A 21217-nucleotide genomic window follows, 5' to 3' on the forward strand; every position below is an offset into this window, starting at 1 on the left:
AAACGACAAGAAGGCTTCCTAGAGGTTCCCAGAACACGCTGCCGAGAGCCGCTCTTCCCCTTCTCGCCCTTCGTGTTCCTGAGGTCGCGTCTCGTGTTCTCCCGCGCTGCATGGCGGGATGGCCGAGCGGGGCTGAGCGCCTCCGCCACAGCGCCCCCTTCCGGCCTGTCAGCCTTCCTTCCGCACCTCCCCCCCCTTCTCCTTCTCCATCCATCCTCTCAGGTTCCAAGATGGCGGCTGCGGCTGCGGCTCCCCCATCCCCTCCTCCTCCTCCTCCCCCGCCTGCCGCCCCGCCGACGGAGGGCCCGTCCTGTCCCGGTTCGTGGCCCAACTTCGCCGTCGTCTGCTCCTTCCTGGAGAGATACGGAGCCCTCCTCGACCTGCCCGAGCTGCCCTTTCCGGAGCTGGAGCGAGTCCTGCAGCCGCCGCAGGAGCCCGGCGAGCAGGGTAAGCGCGGCGGCCGGCTCCGGAACGGGCCTCCTCATCCTCCTCCCTTCACAGCCGCGACGCGGGGAAGAGGCGGTGATTTGAAACGGGAGGAGGAGGAGGAGGAGGAGTGTGTGTGGGGGAAATAGATAATAAACTGTCCTAGGAAGTCCTTTATTATTCGCCCCCTCTACAAAACAAGGCCCACCCCGCCACCCACCCACTCACTCCCTGTCCTTCCCCACAGCAGGGAAGCTTTTTCTTCTCTCCTTTACTTTCCTTTTGGGACTATTTGAGGTGGGGGTGGGGGGCTCGACCCCCTTTCTTTCGAAGGAGGCGGGGCTCTGCAGAGGTCTCTACTCTTAATTAGCCTCCCTCCCAATTCATAATGTCAGGCCCCTCCCACTCACAGTGTGGGGATCCCCCCCTCCTCATCCTTCTCCCTCTCCCCCAATCTGGGATGTAGGGGGCAGAAAGAAGGGGGCGGGACACCTACTTCCCCCCCCCTCGCCATCCTCAGGCTTGCATGGGGGCTCCTGATTTTCTCTCCTGCTTCCTCAAGGTGGGCGGCTGCGTGCGTGTTCCTGGAAAAAAAGAGAGAGGGTTTTGTTGTTAATTTGTATAGCGCTGTCAGTGGCGTGTCTATCTCTAACATAAGCAGAAAACGAGTCTGCCCGAGGGCCTAACTAGATTTATACAGTACAGAAGGACTGCAAAAGAAGTTTAGCGGAGGGGAAGAGGAAGATAAGATGAACAGTAATAAGAGAGGGATGCATGTAAATCAATTATATTAAATTAGGCTTTGTTTCACTTGGGAAAGAGGATGTAAGGACTAGTTTTCCTGGGCATCTGTGAAAGATCTGATTTTAAAGGGAACCTTTCAAATTCCATCCTGGCACTGTATAATATGGTGAATAACCCCTGTCCACCCCTTTGCAATATAAAAAAGGAGAATTTCACGGGTGTGTGTTAAGTGAGAAAGAGATGATTGATAGAGGAAGGGATATATCCCTTAAGCTAAGCCTTTTTGAGATCTGATGGAGCTGTTCCCTACTTCCCATCTACAATATTCTTTTTGTGGAAGTTCTTCCTGGTGTCTTTTCCATCATCTTCTCTGTCTCTCTCCTGTGCCAGCCTTCAGCGGGCTAGTAAAACTACCTTGTAGGCTAGTAAGTCTTGTTGACATATTTACAAGGCTAATTGACAGGATAGGGTATTGCTGTTCTCATCTGGGCTCCTGCTGGGAGGAAGGGCGGGATATAAATCAAATAATAAATAAATAATAAATAAATCTAATATTTTACTGATGTATTCCAAATATTGAAAATTCTGAGTGGCTAGTTTCTTTGTTGATAGTGCTTTTAAAATGGGTGAACAAAATAATTAATCTTAAAGTAGCTCTTTTAATTGAATAAGTTGCCTGGCACACAATTGTGATTTACAATAAAAATGGAAATAGTTTTGTATTGCTTCTAGAGTTTTCATTATTGGTATGTTCTTTGTATGATACAAGTGTATATATTACATCATTTTTCATGTGGTTAAGATGCTTTTGATACACATTTTAAACAGTGAATACAGAATTGTTTTAAATGATGAACTGTGTATGTTCTGTTCTTTAGATTTCCATCTAGTAGCTGATTTTTTTATTTGAACATGCAGTTTTGTGTTAACTGCATAGTGTCTATGTTGTTTATCTGAACCTTGCCTATGGAAGTTACCTAATTGTTCTTTTTTGCCTCTATTTGCATATTTTTGTGCGACGGCAAAATGATTGTTGATATTTCATATAGCTTTGATTCATTTTTGCCAGGTATCAGGAACAAATGGCTGTGTTATCCAGCTGTCTCTGTCCAAGTGGACATACGGTTATCTCCAGAATACTAAGGGCATATCCACTGTGCAGACTTTAATTGGTTTAAAAGTCCACCTCTACTCCTGGAGAATCCTGGAAATGGTAGTTCCATGACGGAAGTTAGACATGGCTAATGCAGAACTGCATTTCCAGAATTCTTTGGGGGGTGCACACTTGGAAGAAGGTCGTATTGAAGCTGTTGGGACTGAAGGTTCATCTAAATGTTGGTGGGACTATAAGCTTCTTGCAGCCATTTTTGCCACAATATCAGTTAGTATTTATTGCATTTGTTTGTTGCTTTATACAAAGAACTCTTCATATAAAATAAGAGAATAATACTTTGTGTTATATTAGCACATTAAACAGAACTAGATTTTACTTTTAAGGAGTAAAAGTCATATCTATAGTTCATCCTTTGGAGATGTGCCAAAATCTGAAATGGAGCATCTTTCAAGAAGCTCTGTGGAATCTTTCTCTCTTGGCTCTCATTCAGTGCAGGGTTAGGGGGGTGGAATGGATAAAGTTCTAAGAATGGGTGCTGGGTAGTTCCCAGTTAAAATCCCACTTTAACCATGAGTAGTTGTACACTCAGAGCTTTCATTCAGAGGTTTTAGCCCATCTAACCTGAAAGTATGCAATTTACAGCATGTATGTTGGAATTGATTTATAATTCTGTAATAAAAAGCCGGCTATTATTTATATGGTGCTATCCATGTAGATCTGGAGTGGTGAATCCTGGGCCCTCCAGAGATTTAATGGGCTCCAGCTCCCATCAGCCCAGGCAACACGGCCAGTGGTCAGCAATGCTGGGAACTGTAGTCCAAAAACATTTGGAGGGCTGCAGATTCCTTCTCTTTGATGAGGATGATGCTTTTCAAAGAATGGGAGGATAAGTCCCTTCTAGATGGCAACACACAGGAGACTACAGGAATGTGTGAGCAAGTCTTAAAAATTATTGCCAGTTATTGTTTTTGTGAATTGCCACTATACTTGCCATATATGCATTTGAGCTTCACATGGAAGTGTCACATATGTACATACTGAACTCACTTTTACAAGTGTTGCTGTACTTCATGTATGTGTTTATAGAATCTGCCAGTTGTAGATAATATTTATGCATCTGATGAAGTGGGCTTCATGAAAACTTACGCTACAATAATCTTAGTGTTTGAGATGACACAAGACACTCCTTTTGTGTGTGTGTGTGTTTATAAAATTCTAAATTCCCTGATAGGCAAGCTTATTGCACTTGGGTGGTAGGATTTATTATATAGGAAGACTGTTGAAGCTGCTCACCAATGGAGGAAGTGTCACAATTTCCCTAAACAATTCATTCCATTGCTTGTAATTTTGATGTGTTCCCCTGAAGAGAGAGGAATTTAGTTTTTTAATACTGAATTTTAGATTGCTGTAACCCATCCTAGGACCTGCTGGTGAAAGATGGGTAATAAATGTAACAGTAATATTTTTTGTCATAATATGTTTTAAGCACTGGTTAAGCCAGACACCCAGAGCTCAAATCATTGTGAGAGATACTTCTCTATTTTTACTAAGTCAAGAGAGTTACATTGTTAACTATAGGAAATTTTATTTGACTTTTAGCTTGACATTTTCTTTTTTAAACATACCTGTTAGCCCCTGCACTCCCTTTATGCCAGGGGTAGCCAGTGTAGAGTCTTCCAAATATTGTGGACTACAACTCCTGTTATTCCTGACCTTTGGCCATGCAGGCTGGGGCTGATGGGAGTCATAATCCACAACATCTGAAGAGCACCATGTTGCTCTCAAAGCTTTGCTGTCTACTCTTCACTCTGTTTGCAAACAGCATACAAGATTTCCACACACATGCAACCCAACCGTGTTGAGGGGGCCTTACCTGCATGTGGGCTATGCTTTGGGGATGGCTGACTGCAGCAATTTGGAAAATTGGCACCAGCTCTGTCATATGCCTCTGAATCCAGGGAGAAGGGCCATGAACATGTAGGAACATAGGTATTCTATCCCGCACTCACTTTTATCTTATTACATTTTTTATTTTAAACTAATAAAAGTATTTTCAAAGAAGCTCTGAAAAGAGTGATAGTTGAATGAATGAATGAATGAAACTTTATTTTTACCCTGCCCTTTTTCCAAACTGGAACTCAGGGCGGCTTACAAATAAAACTACATGTAGTTAAAAGCATACAAAAGCATACAATTAAAATACAGTTAAACTATACGCAACCTTAAAACCATGAAACAGGCACTTAAAATACTAAAAAACAATTTAAAATAATACAAATAATGGCATAAAACAATAAAACAAACCTTGTAGAGTTGAGCAATTGTGACTTGATTATGTGATTTAGTTTGCGAACTATGTACTGTAGTAAGTGCCGCCCTGGGCTCCTGCTGGGAGGAAGGGCAGGATATAAATCAAATAATAAATAAATAAATATTTAATATGGATCTCTGCAGTCTGACAATGTCCTCTTGACTGCCACAACCTGTAGAAGTCTTATCTGGTGGCGGGGCAGAGGAGGGCCTTCATGGTAATGCGTATCATGTGGAATATTCTTTCTGCTGAGATCAGGCAGACATGAACTAAGGGGGTGTTTCTGCCTGCAACTGAAGACACATTTGTTTACCAAGGCATTCCCTGACCATTAGTGATGGTCCCTGTAGCTCTTGGTGACAAGATAATATTTTCCTATTGATTTTATTGTCAATTGTTTGCCTTGTGTTTGTTTTTTATTATGGCGTGAACTCCTTTGGCCTTTCCCCCCCCCTAAATAAAAAGCAGCTTTCAAATCCTTTTAATCATAAATAAATCCAGAAATATTGAATACTTTTTAAATGAGTTCTATGAAAACACTCACATTTGTGGGTTTAATGAATGTAATTCCAATGTGTTTTTTCAGTGTTTTCTTTTTTTAACTGCTAAATATCTATCTATCTATCTATCTATATCTATATCTATCTATCTATCTATATCTATATCTATCTATCTATCTATCTATCTATCTATCTATCTATCTATCTATCTATCTATCTATCTATCTATCTATCTATCTATCTATCTATCTATCTAATCTCCCCTCTTCTTGCCTAGATTTTCAAGACAGGGACCTGTATTTGCTCATACTGATGGTGCTACGTAAATAACTATAATTATGTGTTCACCATTTTGCAAATGTTTTGATCAAACAGTTCATAAGGTCCCTTCCAGCTCTGTAGTTCTGTGATAAGTAGCGTCTGGCCTAATTCTTGCTGAGGTGGTAAACTGATGTCTTGAGTTGAACAGCTTCAGACTACAGGTGAAGGCTCAATGGATTGTGTGCTTTTTTCATACCCAAAGGTGTCGACCTATTTTCAACATAGTAGGTTGTGGGAAAGGGTAGGGTACTCATCCCTGTCCTTTAATTTTGTTTGTGGAGGATTTGTATAGGCAAGCATTCAGTTCGGTGAGCCCCAGACAAACTTTCACACACCATAGTGAGGATGAAGCATATGATATGCAGTGAGTTCCCCCTCCCTTGTATCCTGCAAGGGCTTTTGTAGATTTCTACTTTAGATCCAGCACAGTGGGGGAGGTTGGGGAGAGATGCCACCTTTTAAATACGTTTAACCAGAAAGCAGCTGTTGTGCTCCAGGCAGTGCCTTCAGTGGCTTGGGTCTCAGTGCAAGAAAAGCCTTTTACAGTACTAAAGCACTTGCACAACAGAAGCCGGCTTTCAAGGTGCAACATAGTCTCAACAAGCCAAGGTCTAGCACAGAGTATCAGCATCGGTCTACCAGCAAGGTCAGTTATCACAGGGAGTTGCAAGGGAAGGGCACTAGAATAATGAGCCGGAAACCCGTATTGTCCCCTTCAACTGGAAGGCTCAAGAGGAAAACTTATAAAGTGTGGCCTCCTAGACCACACCCTAACCACAGTTGCTGGTAGTAGAGAGTTTTAGGGATTGCTTACTCCTGAGTAAACCACTTGCTCACAAGTAGATCCCTTATGCATGAGCTTCATGATGATCCTGGGTCTGTAGACATGTATTATGTTGTTGCTCTTTTGCCTGGCCACTGGTGTTAATGAGGACCTGGGGTAGCTCCAATTCCTTGGGTTCTTCAGCAGGTCTCCCACCAGAGGTCCTCTCAAGGGGATCCTCAGCACTGATTTTATTTTTATTTATTTATTAAATTTATACCCCGCCCTTCCTCGCTGAAGGAGCCCAGGGCAACAAACAAAAACACTACAAGCACTTTAAAAACAAAAGACTTGGAAACAGATTAAAAGAAAACATCTTTAAAAACATGAAAACAAAACATCTTAAAAAAAAACAATTTAAAAAACATCTTAAAAAGCAATTCCAGCACAGATGCAGACTGGGATAAGGCCTCTACTTTTAAAAGGCTTGTTGAAAGAGGAAGGTCTTCAGTAGGTGCTGAAAAGATAACAGAGATGGTTGCTGTCTAATATTTAAGGGGAGGGAATTTTAAAGTGTTGGTGCCACAACGCTAAAGGTCCGCTTCCTATGTCGTGCGGAGCGTACTTCCTGATAAGATGGTTCCAGAAGACTCTGCCTGATCCTCAAGGTCCTTAATCTGTGGAGAGTCTGGTTCGTTCTCCGAGGACTCAGTGTTTGGCACCAGGTCAGAGCTTGGCATGACTTCAAGCCCCACTGAGCACAGTGGGCCATACTTCTGAATAAAGATGCATAGGGTTATGTTGTGCATTTGTCTGAAGGCCTTTCCTCATCATGTAACACTATGACATGCCTATTCTAAGAAAGGCATCTCTGAGACCACAGATGTTACCTTTATACTTTTGGAATTGTTACTCTTCACATTGCAACATGGAAAGCTGACTTATCCCGGTCACTATGTGTACATCTACTCCAGTACATCTAGTCTATTCTAATTGGTAATGGCTCTGTGGATTCTCACACAAGGGTCTTTCCCAGTCTTGGTACCTGAGATAATTTTAACTGGAGATTGAACCTGGGACCTTCTGCATGTGAAACATGTGCCTGACCAGTGAGTGATGATACAGCCTCGCCTGCAACAGGGCTGGAACTTGGGAGCTTTTACTCCACCAGCCACAGCGCGGATACAGCCAAGCAGTTAGCCATAACAGAGCTAGGTGACTTAGAATTGACCTAGAATAAATAGATTTAATTCTTAAAAACTAAACATCTGTACCACTCATAGAGTAGATTGGATTGTGCCCTTGTATTTTAGCTGTGGGATTTGGGGGGGGGGATTCAGTTCATTTTACATTTTATGAACCTACCTAATTTTAACTTCCCAAAGCAATAGGGAACCAAAATGCAGCAATCTTTTGAAATTTCCACTTCACTGAATTTTGTTATGCAATTCCCCAGCCAAGAAAAGTGTACAAAAGTGCATTATTAGGGGAAGCTGCATAAAATACATTAGATTAGGAAAATTGCTTGCAAAATGTGTATATTAGGCAAAATTGCCTAATGTGGATATTGGGAGAAATGCACACTAAAATGTTGAAGCTGTAGTGATGCAGAAATGTGGTGAATTAAACTTAGGGTTGGAAAAATGAGACACTAAGAAAAACCAAAATTGGCAGATTTGCCCATCCCTGTTGGTGTGTAGCAGGCCGTTAAACGGTTTGCAGTTTTCCGGGTTCCCCAACAATGATGAAAGCTCAGGTTTAAAATTTTCTAGAAAACTATATTTATTCACTGTACAGGGTTTTGTAGAAAAATATCAGGTAGTAATGGAGGGGCTCGGGGTGATTTGTCAAGGTAATACTGTGCAAATTGGGAGCTGGTGATTGTGTTCATAAGCATGTGTATTTTCCCTCAGCAGGTCCTCCATTTGCGGCATGAGGGCAGCACACTTGTATTTAATGACCGGCATGCATGTGCAGGAAATGAATCTCTACCTCCGGTAGCATTTTATTTTTGGAGGAAAACATATCCAGTCACTGCCCCGTTGTGTTTTGCCAATAGCTTAGTAGCTGTTACCGATGTTAATTAAGCACCGACTCTCGACCATGAATGAAAATATTTTTAGAGTGTTAGCTTGCGCTCCAGATCTGATTTTACACATGACTATGCCAAAGACCTACTTGTGTGCCAGACTTCCCCGTGAATGAATGGGCTTAAAGCCATTCCGAAGCAAATTGTAAGGAGCAGGGAAGATTTTTTTTCTTTGCATATCTGCCATGCAAGCCCTTTTTAGCACTCCCCTTACTCAAATCACAGTGCACTATTGTAGCTTTGGTTCTATTGCTTTTTATTATTAGAAGAGCAATGACGAAACAAAATCTGGCTGGCGTTTCACAGGGATCTTAATTGAATCTTTAGAAATTGAATAATCAGTCTGTTTTTAAAAACTTCACTTCCTCCAGCCCCTTTCTTAATTTCCTCGTTTTCCACATGGACATGTGGGCATTGTATCAGTTGTTAGTTTTGTTAGTAGTTTTACTACTGTATATTTCAAATATTTCAGCCTTACCCAGTCTGGTGCCCTGCAGATGTTTTGAATTACAACTACAGTCAACCCTAGTCAGCATGGCCATTGGTCAGGGATGATGGGAGAACTTCGGCTATGGGGCGGTCTATAAGTTTAATGAAATAAATAAATAAAATAAATAAATCTGGAGGGCGCCAGGTTGCCAAAGGTTGCTTTGTTTCATCCTAGCCATTCCCGTGATCTCTCCTTCATGTCTTTTTCCATTTGGGACTTTCTCACAATAGATTCTGTGTGAATGTTTTAATGTTGTGACCTCTAAAATATACATACCAGGTCCCAGTCTAGATCTAGTCATGCATAACTACTTCTGACTCCAGATGGTGATGCACATTCATGTCCAACTCAAAATAGTTATTCAGTCAGTTTAGTGGATCCTAGATGCACATCTGCATTGCGGTGCTCTTCCAGATTTATAAAATCTTAACTGTGGATGAGTTGTGTGCATGAGCAGTCTTATTAGGACAACTTATTTTTAAAGTCGTTTAAAATATCTGGACTCTCAGCTTTCATTTTTTTAAAAAAACATTAAGTTTCTAGGTGGCCTGGTTCCCAAGATATAAACCAAAACATCAGCCACTCCTCCCTGCAACTTCAGTTAAATGAGCTCATAGCTGGCTGCTCTAATCCCACCCTTTCAGGTTTGTAGCCAATAAGTGAAGTCAGGGTTGTGATTGATAAGGCAGTATCTAGAGCCCTTTGCAACTCAGAAAACTTGTTTTTTCCTCTGTTTCTGAAAATCTCATCAATTGAGTAAGCATATAGCTTTCAGTATTTTTCTCACTTGTATGTAGGAGTCAAACAAGTTTAAATTTTTCTGGGCTGTTGAAGAGGGCACTGTTTTGAAAACCTTCCCAATATGAAGCTTTAATCCAGTACTTTTCTGGGAGTAAAGCTGCAATGCTAATCCCACATACCCAGAGTAAACCCCATTGAATTCAGTAGGACTTACTTTTGAGTGAAAGGATTGTGTTTGTGTTGTAAATCTTTCTCCTTCCCTCCAATCCTATTTTTAAAGCAATTAGGCAGGGCTTACATAGGCAGGGCTTGAGATCCAGTGTGGTGTAGTGGTTAAGGTGTTGGACTATGACCTGGGAGACCAGGGTTCGAATCCCCACACAGCTCACTGGGTAACCTTGGGTCAGTCACTGCCTCTCAGCCTCAGAGGAAGGCAATGGTAAACCCCCTCTGAATACCGCTTACCATGAAAACCCTATTCATAGGGTAGCCATAAATCGGGATTGACTTGAAGGCAGTCCATTTCCATTTTACATAGGTATCACTGCTTTTATTATGTAGGAAACTAATACTGATTTTTTTTAATGTTCTGCGTTGACCAACTGGCTTTGACAACAAACTATTATGGGCTATCAATAAACTATGATAGGGCCTTTTCGGTGGCTGCCGCTAGGCTTTGGAATTCCCTTCCTAGGGATGTAAGAATGACCCCCTCCTTGCAGTCCTTCCGGCGTCAAGCAAAGACCTTTCTATTCCAACAAGCCTTTGGTATTGACGGCTGCTAAAGATAGGGCTTGACGGGAACTGCATTGCTAATGCCTAATTCCTCCATTTTTAAACTGGTTTTTTGATTCTCTTTTAGCGATAAGTATGAATGGTTTTAATATTGGAATTAGTTTAATTTTATTTTAAGCTAGACTCTGTATGTTTTAATTATATGTGTTTTTTATCTGGAAGCCGCCGCGAGTTCCAGTTTTGGAAGGATGGCGGGGTATAAATAAAGACAATAATAATAATAATATTATATGAGGTGTATGTATTTTTATATCTTCACTGTGTGTGTGTGGAATCTTTCCAACAACCCTGTGAGGTAGGGTTGCAGACTGGAAACCAAGGCAGCTCACAATAAGAAATAAATCCCTTTAAAATCCAATAACCATAAAAACAAGGATAAACAGTTGCAAAACAGCTTAAAGTGGCATGATTCTGAATTTTGGGTTGCGTGAATGAAGTTCATCACTTGAGATTGCAGTTTTCTGCATGCTTCCCTGATTGAGTAAGCCCCACTGAATACATTGGGACTTGCTTCTGAGTAAACAAATCATAGAATCATAGAATAGTAGAGTTGGAAGGGGCCTATAAAGCCATCAAGGCCACCCCCCTGCTCAGTGCAGGAATCCAAATCAAAGCATTCCTGACAGATGGCTGTCCATGCAGGAAATGTAGAATTGCACTATAAATATCTTCACAGGTTGTGTAAATAATCATATTTGATAGTCATGCTTATATACCGTATATTCCGGCGTATAAGACGACTTTTTAACCCAGGAAAATCTTCACGAAAGTCGGGGGTCGTCTTATACGCCGGAATATAGTATTTCTCCTGCTTGCAGCCTGGCCCGGCGTCCCCTCCCCTGAGGGGAATCCCCATTGCTCCTCCGTCCCCGCCATCTCCTGCGCGGCCTCCTCCGCCGCAAAATGGCGGCCAGGGTGGGGAGCAGCAGCACCAGCAGCCTCCCTGCATCCTTCTCCTCCGTGGCGGCCTCGCCTGCGCCGCCTCCCGCTGCTGCTGCTGCTCCTCCGCCCGCGGCTGCTCAGGTGAGCGACGGGGCCGTGGCGGCGACGGCTGCTCCTCCTCGGGCAGCCAACGGCGGGCCTCTCGCCACTGCAGGCCGCGCCGGCGCCTCCGCTGACGCACAACCACCGGGCGGCGGCAGCAGCAGCAGCAGCGGGAGGCGGTGGAGGCGGGAACCCGCTGCCAACAGCTGCCCCTGCAGCCTCCTCCTCGGCGCCCGCCGCCGCCGCCTCCGGCCTGCTGGTGCCGCAGGAGCCGGCCTACAACTGGCAGGCGACGAAGCCAACGGTGCAGGAGCGCTTCGCCTTCCTCTTCAAGAACGAGGTGCTCAGCGACATCCACTTCTTGGTGGACAAAGGTCGGTGCGGGCTATGGGGCGAGGGGGCGCTGGCCACGCAGGGAAGAAAGGGGAGAGGGACGCTGGCTTTTTAAACGGGAATCAGGGTCTTTCTTGCGGCTGGGGGCGGGTTGCTATGGGGGCAAGCGGGTTGAAGAGTTGTGGCTGTGGTTGGGGAGCTGTTATTCCGGCATATAAGATGACTTTTTAACCCAGGAAAATCTTCTCAAAAGTTGGGGGTCGTCTTATACGCCCAGTCGTCTTGTACGCCGGAATATACGGTAAATATTTCTTCATACAGTACTATGTCCTGATAAGTGTCTGATTTCACACTATGGTTGTACTGTATTACTTCCTCTATATTTTCAGTGTGCCCTTCTTGCTTGGGGTGTTCATGGTTCCCCTTTGTTGTTTTCATCCTGAGGGGCAGATTAGGCTGAGAGATGGTGAGTAGCCCATGGTCACCCAGTAAACCTTATAGCTCATTTCCATTTTAAAAAATTAATTAAAACGACTTACATGCAGGCAAAGTTTATTAAGTAGATCCACACAATACGTTTAAAGCACATCTAACTTGTGTTTAAAACACATGACTTCACCTAAAGAATTCTGGGTAGTATAGTTTCCCCCTAACAGTTACAGTTCCCACCGCCCTTAACAAACTACAGTTTCCATGATTCTGTGGTGTGATTCATGTGCTTCAAATATGTGTTGAATGTGCTTTAAATGAATGGTGTGGATCTGCACTAGGTATGATATGCATTAATTAGTGAATTGAAAAGAACAATTTTAAATATTTTTTTTAAAACAGGGAAGGGTAGTATTAGGGCATATTCTTTGCATGCAAAGGTCCAAAATTCAATTTCTGGAAAAGACTATATTACCTGGAATCCTGGAGAGCCAATGCTAGTCCATGTCATCAGTACTCAGCCAGATGGCACCAAATGGCCTGAGTAGGTATCAGGGAGATTCCTTTGTTCCTCAAAATGGAAAGAGACCCAAGGGCCACAGTTACTCCAAAATTTATTTATGTATTTTAATTACAATATTTATATACCACTTTATTGTAAAAAATATCAAAGCAGTTTACAGAAAGAATTAAAACAATAAAATTATTGGCAAAAACAGTTCAAGATAGATATTTAAAAATATTCAAAATAATAAAACCAACAATGAGTTAAAAATAGATAAAAACATAATCGTTTTTGCATGCCTGAGTAGGCTTGCCTAAACAAAAATGTTTTGACAGGTGCCAAAAAGAGTCCAATGAAGGCATCTGCTAATGTCAATAGGCAGGGAGTTCCAGAGTGTAGGTGCTGCCACACTTAAGGACTGATTTCTTACATGAGCAGACCAAGTACTATGTGGCACCTTTAAAATGGAAAACACACCTTGAACTTGGCCTGGTAGCAAATCAGCAACCAGTGCAAATTTCAGAGCAGAGGTATTATGTGCTGATAGGTTCTCACTGATGTCAGCAATCATGCCACAGCATTCTGCACTAACTGTCAGCAATCATGCCACAGCATTCTGCACTAACTGCAGTCCCCGTGTCAGGTTTTGCTGCATGGGGATTTTGGTGACCTTGGCTGACTGGCTGCCAGGATTTTTTTAGTTTTGGTTTTTGGTTATGAATCCTGACTGGTTGTGGGATGCTGAGTTTCTGCCTTACTCATAGGAATCTTGTTGTAGTTGGTATGGTATTGCATTTAGGAAATCATTACTCTGTCTTTTTTCTTTTTCTATTTGCATTTCATTTACCTTTATCCTCACTCCCTTTCATCCATAGAAGCAACAACAGTGGTTCCATGGGCTCAGCTCAACCTCCTTAAACCCTCTTATGATGCACCTTGTTGTTTGCATAATGATTTGTTTCTTGCCCAATAGTGGTAAAAGAGATACATATTGGGCAGCATGGCTGCAGTAGTTGTTCCCAAGCTGCTGCCTATGAAGGTAGACAAAACTATGTGTGTTTTCTCTCTGTCGATTATTATTCACTGGAATTGGGTTGGCTGTCAAAGTGAGTTTATAGCAGCCCACAGGGAAGACAGAAAAGAGTAGAGAATCTTCTTACTCTTACTCATTTCTCAGACCTCTTTCTGAAGTGAAGGGTCAAATCTGTAAAGAAATTTAGAGCAGCCATGTTAAAATGTACGGGCAGGGCATTCCAGACAGGGGTTTGCCAACACTACTTGGATGTGGATATTTTTGCAGAGGATCCCTAGTCAAGCTTTACAAACAGCACAATCCAGACCATATCTACTGAGAAGTAAGTCCTATTGAGTTCTATGGGGCTAAGTCCCTTAGTATGTGTGTTTAGAATTGCATCCTTCGGGGGCATCCATCTTTACTCCTGAGTGCTCCCATCTAACATTTCTACAACACTAGGCTCCTTTCTTCTTACAATGGCCTTCTGGTGACTAGCCAGGCCTGAGGGCACTTAAAACCCTTTTTGCCAGAAGCAAGTTGGCTAGATCAAATGTTCCCTACCCAGGTTCCATCTTTTAGCTAAGATTTCTATCTTAATTTCCAATCAGAGAAATGTTTTTGTTTGAATTGTATGCGTCAAGCAACTGTGGTTGATGCTTAATGTATCATGCTTCATGACATCACTTGGGCCTGCCCCTTGACATCACTTGGGCCCACCCCATGACAGCATTCAGGCATGCCCCCATGGCATCACTAGGGCACACCCCATGACATCACTCAGACATGCCCCTATGACATCACTAGGGCACACCCCCAAAGGGTTCTGTCTGTCTGTTGTCTAGTTTAGTTACCTGTGTCAGAGTAGGCTGCAGCAAACAGTGGCATAGGTGCTGAAATCTTTAATATCTACCAAGCTGCAGGCGCTAGATCTTGGTGCAATTTGAGATGTATGCCTACCCCTTGAATAAGAGTGTTTTGCCAGCCTGGTGCCTTCCAGATGTTAAGAACATCTGAAGAGCCTGCTGGACTAGGCCAGTGGTCCATTTTGTCCAGCATTCAAATTGTAATACGGTAAAATACAATGTAAGAAATTTTAAAAAGCAATAAAAATACAGTTAAAAATCCATGTGAATATTTAATGTGAACATGCTGCGGGCCACCCTGCATGAACCTCACGGACCCCTGCTCTAGAGTTAAAATCAGATATTCATCTAAAATTATTTGATTGTCATTTGGAACTCTTCTCCTGCTTCAGTTAATATTCAGTAAAGACTCATTCTATTCCTGCTTTAAATGTCACCACACCCCCTCTAGCTGGTGTATGAAAAGGCACTCTTCCATCCACTACTCTTGATGATTATCTGTACTGCCCTGCAACTAGACTGTGACACAGTCTAATAGATAGGGAATACTGTCATGAGCTATATGTGGGGGCTGCCCTCACGGTTCTTTCGGAAGCTGCAACTGGTACAGAATTTGGTGGCCAGGATACTGAATGGAGTGGCTGCCTCCCCCTCCACACCTGTGCTGAAAGAACTGCACTGGCTGCCTAGTAGCTTCTACCCCTCTTCAAGGTGTCATTATCATATAAAGTCTTCCCCTGTATAGATCCAGTGGATCAGGGATGGGGAACCTTTGGCACTCTGTTTGTTGCTGAACTCCATCTCTCATCATCCCTGGCCATTGGCCATGCTTGCTGAGGCTGATGGGAGTTGCAGTTCAGCAACATCTAGACAGCCCAAGGTTCTCCACTTCTGCGCTAGATCCTTGAGTTCTTTGGTGGAGAGTTTGCTGATGGTGTTGCAACCTGTGGAATGCTACCTAGTGTCAACAAGAAAAGTGAACATTTTCTGTAGTGGTGGCAACCCTGTGGAATGCACACCTGCCCCTCTGTGGTAGAGGGGAGTCAGCTTGCTCTTGTGGGCAGAGGAATCCTCAGGCTCCTCTTGCTCTCCAGAGTCTTGCTACTCCCTCATAATGTAGAAGGGAGCAGGCAGGATTATTAAACCCTTCTACAGATAATGCTAACTTCTTTGTTTAATGTTTAGAGCATCATTCCCCAACGTGGTGCCCTCGAGATGTATTGGACTCCAACTCTCATCAGCCTCAGGCAGCATGGCTGATTGTCAGGGGATGTGGGAGTTGTGGTTCAAAGCGTCTGGAGGGCACCCTTTAAGGGAAGTCAGGTCTAGGGACCAGGAAAATGAAGTGGCATGGGAAAGCTGCATGTTTGTGAACAAAGGTGAGCAGCATCTGTCACTTTATGAAGGATTAGATGTCAGTCTGCAATCCTAAACATACCTGCTAGAAAGTTTCATTGAGCTCAAGGGGATGGTGGCTTTAATAATATTGAAATTATTAAATTTCTTGTACTTGTGCTTCATATTTTTAATATGTGGATCTTGTTATGTCATCATCATCATCATCATCAGGGATAGGGAATCTTTGGTCATCTGTATGTTGCTGAACTACAGCTCCCATCACCCCTGTAGAATAAAGATTAGCCTTAATTTTCTTTATGCAAACTGTTCAGTTTTTGATATCTGTTTATGAAGGGGAATTTTGGGATCTTGGACTGGGGGTCCTTGAAGAAATGTGAAGGCACAGGCTTGAAGCAAAAAGGTAGGCCTTTATTCCTTACAAGCGTACGCAGGGTCAGTTTCCCAGAGTGCCTGGTGAGGACTGCAATGAGGCGCTGTCTGCATGGCTCTTTTATACAGTGCTAAGAGCCAGTGTGATGTAGTGGTTAAGGTGTTGAACTATGACCTGGGAGACCAGGGTTCAAATCCCCACACAGCCATGAACCTCCCTGGGTGACCTTGGGCCAGTCACTGCCTCTCAGCCTCAGAAGGAGGCAATGGGAAACCCCCTCTGAATACCGCTTACCATGAAAACCCTATTTGTAGGGTCGCCATAAGTCAAAATTGACTTGAAGGCAGTCCATATGTATATATATAAGTGCAGCGTGTGACATCCTTACACCAATCATACAATATCCTCTAAACATTACATAACGGTTACACCTTTCTGCAGTATTTCTAAACCAATCATATAACATTATTAAAACGAGCACATGTATATTCATAATTGGCAAACATCTCCTATTCCATTGTTCTACTGTCTTCTTGACTAATGTCAATCTGTCCCCTTGACTAATATTTCCAATATACCCCTGTCTCCTTCACCGATGTTACTACTATTCCGCTGTCCCACTTTACTGATGGTTTTTGGGCCTTTTGAGACCAGCTACTATCAACCTTAACATTGCACTATTCTAATTGGTCTGCCATGCATATCTAGCACATAGCATATTCCATTGTTCCTGATCGGCCAGGCCTACCCAGTCCATTTATTAACCATACGTGGACCTGTAACTGCTCAAGTTAAGGTTGTTAAAAGTTCAAGGCAAACATACCTGTTGCTTCTTTATGATTTTCCTTGGTTCCTACAGCTCTTAGAATATATTTCTTAACTTATATATCTATATCTATATAAGACACATATGAGAATAAGAATATATGAATTCCCCATAATATTAACAAAAACCTTCCATCTTTACCTATTGATCTAAGATCTAACCAGCACATCCAGCACTTGTTACATTCTCACTACATGCGTGCTTGCTCATAAACAATATACTCATTAATCAAATGTTAATCATACACACAGGCCTGTTTGCTTCATTTCATAAGTTGAGAAGTTCAGGCTGAACTTCACTTGCCTCTCTGTGAGACTGGATTTTAGGGGTCTCATAGGCCTGTGGGCCTTTTGCTTAGTTCCTTGTGATTTTCTTATATTTCATAAACGTATACCTTCTAATATCTATGTTTATATGTGTGGATATATAAAAATTCTCCATTATGTAAGTATACAGATACTGAACCACACTTGAATGAGTAGCAAAGTGTGTATTTGCATTATATTTTGCTATATATTTCTGCCTGGGTTTATTGCCTCAGGCCATTCAGCACCTGCTTCTGAAGGGCCAGTGTAGTTCGGCCTTTTTAAGCAGAATTGCTCGGCTTGCCTGTAACTGTGTCATCAACACCTCTCAGTATTCCACTTCATTTCTCTGCTCTGTTTTTTTGCCAGTGAGTTCATTCTTGAAAAGCAGAGTATAACACTTCAGAGAAGATTTTCTCTTGCATGGTGCTCACGTGCCATTTTACACACGGAAACTCTGAGGCTTGATACAGATCTGTCATTCTCCAATCTCTTAACCGCATGCAAGAAATAAAGAGTGTGGGGTGAGCTTGTATGCTTCCTCCATTCCCTCCAAAAAGGGGGAGCATTGGCCCATGGGCCAGTCGTGGCTCACCAAGTGTCCAATGTGGAATGCGACACCATTTTCTGCCTCTGCTTTCCTCCTCTTCCCAGTACAAATTCCCTCTCCCTCTTGTTTTCAGCAGTAATTATGTTGGCACCAATTGATTGCAAATTGTGGTTAAAGGTAAACGTATCATTAATCTTGGTGCAGGTGTCTGGCTGTGCCATGATTAACAATGAAAAAGGAAAGGAGGAGGCAAGTGTGTGTCTGCGTTATGCTCCTGATTTTAGCTATAAGAAGGCCACTGAGATTCCATTTCTAAAATGGGTCTGTCTGTCTGATCTTTTAACATACAGTATATGGGGAAAGCCATTGTTGCTTCTTGGTGCAACCAGAAATCTGGAGGTCTTGGTGCAACCTGCAATCTGTTTTGCACTTAGCAGTCCAGTCTATTAAGTTTCTCCTGTCCATTTTTAAGATTGTTATAAACTGCAGAATTTGGGACTTTTATCACACACCCCTTCTTCCCTCCTCCCCTGTTTCTCTTCTGCTTAATGTTTGACCTGAAGAAGAGTCCTGGAAAACTGTAAAGCTTGCTTACTACATTTTAATGCAGGCATTGCCTTACTGAGGCTTTTGGATTTTTTTATTCTTATGGACCAGCATGGCTGTCCACAATTTTTGTGTATTTTAGAGAAATTATTAATGGATGAAGTAGGTTTGATGTCGCTTCTGCTGCTGTTGCTACTTCCCCCCCACAGGCACTTCTCCCTACACCTCCCCAATTAACAGTGCTTTGCTTCTTAGGGATCTGTGCCAGACGCTTGGACTCTCCCTTCTAGTCTTGCTTCTTTTCTTTTCTCATTCCAATCGTCCTCTGAAATAGGGCCCCCTAAACATAGTGAACCCAATTCTGTCCTCCCGCTGCTGTCCACACCAAATTACCTTTGAATTTCTCACACTCTTATTATTCTCTACAGCCATCTTTTTTACTCATGTTTCCACATTCCTCTCCTTTCTTCCTCCCCCCTCACCAACCCTCTAGCTGGCTGTTTCCGGTATTCCCACCCTCTCTGACAAGCAAATACAAGATCAACTAAACCACTAGCTTACTGAAATGCCGGCAAAGAATGTATTTTGACTAGCATAGAGCATTCCAGTCTGCTTTGTAGTTGACTTTCCAAGCAAAGGTTTTTTTTTTGCTGCAGTAATTTTATGTGAGCCTGTGCATGTGCTAGAGATGGTGGTGGGGAACACAACAACAGATCCAGAGAATAGCTATTATGAGGTTCAATGATGATATATCTCATTTCTGGCTTCCTAGAGGATCAGGCACCTCTGACTCCCCCCCCCCCCCCAAGTCTGTGCCTGGCTGTCCATCTCAACATGTCTTCAAACCTGGCTATGGTTTAGAATTTAAGTGTGGGCGTTGCTCAGTTCTGCCACTTGGTGCCAGTGTGGTTTAACTCCTGGTTCATATGTGAGTTGAGAGAGAACCTGTTAAGAAAGAGCTAGCTGTACAGTTCTCAGTAAATCCTGTAGTTAACCTCACCTAAGATGTAAAGATGTATTTTAGCAGATGTCTTAATTTTAGTTCATTTGAAATGTGGTGTTGGAGGAGAGCTTTTCGCATACCATGGACTGTGAAAATGATGAATAATTGGGTGTTAGAACAAATAAAACCAGAACTATCACTAGAAGCTGATGAAAATGATGAAACTGAGGTTATCATACTTTGGACACATCATGAGAAGACATGATTCACTAGAAAAGACAATAATGCTTGGAAAAACAGAAGGGAGTAGTAAAAGAGGAAGGCCAAACAAAAGATGGGTTGATTCCATAAAAGAAGCCACAGACCTGAACTTACAAGATCTGAACAGGGCGGTTCACGACAGATGCTCTTGGAGGTCACTGATTCATAGGGTTGCCATAAGTCGTAATTGACTTGAAGGCACACAACAACAAGAAGTTGTAAAGTATATTTTAGCAGATGTCTAATTTTAGTGCCCGAAGGCTGACCTACATTGCATCTAATGTAGGGGTGGGGGAAACCTGTGTGATCCCCTTTCTTTTTCTAGAATCCCCATGATTCACCAGTGTAAATGGAGAAATAGTAAGAATGCATATTCAGGATCTCTTAATAATTATGACATAAGTAACTTTTGTTTAGTGCTTCCAAGTATGATATCTTGCTTAAGAACATAACAAGTGCCTTGATTCTCAGCAATCAGCAGGTGCAAGGCAGTCCACAGGAAATTGGTTGGTAGTCCACTATTGGAGTATGCTGTGCCTTCTGTTATACCCTAATGACCTTTAAGTCATGCAGTTTTGTGAAACCCCAGGCTTCAGGTGTGGCCATGATTTTGGATTTGTGCTTATGTATGCCATTTAGAACTTAGTTGCTTCTTTGCTTTTAAACCCCCCCCCCATTTCTTATTTATAGTTCCCAGAGAACTGGTAGAACTTCATCTGAAACTGATGAGAAAGATTGGGAAATCTGTCACAGCAGACCGATGGGAAAAATACTTGATCAAGGTAAGTTGTGCTTACATTGCATGATTTGAAACTCTACTACTGGGTGGTATATGATGGTTGGTAATCCTTGATACCGTGGCCAGAAACAGGAGACGGCTGCCAATTTTCCATCTACAGTCATTACTGGAAGATTTCTGTCTCTATTTCTGTCCTTAAGAAATTGCTGGTGTTTTCTCTGTGATAGGATGCTTAGCTCTGTGCTTCATCTTAAACTTGTTTTAGTTCTAAATGTTCCTAGCAGAAAAAAACTGCCGTTAAATGTTTTCCCCAGTCTTCGTTCCTAGAGCTTAAAGTGGCATAAATGTGTCCTTGAGGTGCACATGTGCATCCCCTGTGTAATTTTGTTTAAAGAAATTGAACATAAGACACATACAGCCATTTCACAAACTGTTTTTGAAAATGCCATCAGTGGTTTGCTGTTCGTTATGTGAGGATGCTTTGGGAAAAAGAAGCTAAAATCACTCTTAGGTGTATGGTAGTAATTCTGCACTTCTTTGGAATAAGGGCTGGCAAATTTTGTGCTTGCCATTGACTCTGGCCTTGCTATTCCCCAAAGGTGAAGGGATGAAGTTTTGACTCTGATTCTACAGTGAGCTCCAGAGCACTTCCAAAGCCCATTGTGAATGTGAAGATGAGTCTCTCTCTCCCCTCCCCCCAAGCTCAGAGAGAGAGATTGGGTTCAGGTTTGGAGGTGCCCAGAGTGATTCTGAAGCTTGCATGACAGCAAGAGTAAACTCCACCTCCCCAAGTCATAGTTTGAAGGGGGGGGTTCTTCACTGTTGAGTCCAGCTTCATGTTCACCAGAGTGGGGAGGGATCCTGGCCTAATTCTTTTAACTCATTCAAACAGTAA

The 21217-nt window shown here is 42.7% G+C and overlaps 1 protein-coding gene across 6 annotated transcripts in view; it reads left to right on the forward strand.

The window, feature by feature from the left end:
• Positions 1-2: 2 nt before the first annotated feature.
• RSF1 (remodeling and spacing factor 1) overlaps positions 3-21217 on the forward strand; it is a 68662-nt gene continuing 47447 nt past the window's right edge. For all 6 annotated transcript variants that reach the window (XR_009762921.1, XM_061629006.1, XM_061629003.1 and 3 more), the window contains exons 1-2: positions 3-447; positions 20274-20365. Coding sequence is in view for 5 of the 6 variants with exons in the window: in XM_061629006.1 (XP_061484990.1) it covers positions 111-447; positions 20274-20365 (429 nt within the window). In the remaining variant the exon portion in view is untranslated. The remainder of the gene's footprint in view (positions 448-20273; positions 20366-21217) is intronic.

This window comes from Rhineura floridana, chromosome 5 (genome assembly GCF_030035675.1).
Source record: "Rhineura floridana isolate rRhiFlo1 chromosome 5, rRhiFlo1.hap2, whole genome shotgun sequence".
NCBI lineage: Eukaryota > Metazoa > Chordata > Lepidosauria > Squamata > Rhineuridae > Rhineura > Rhineura floridana.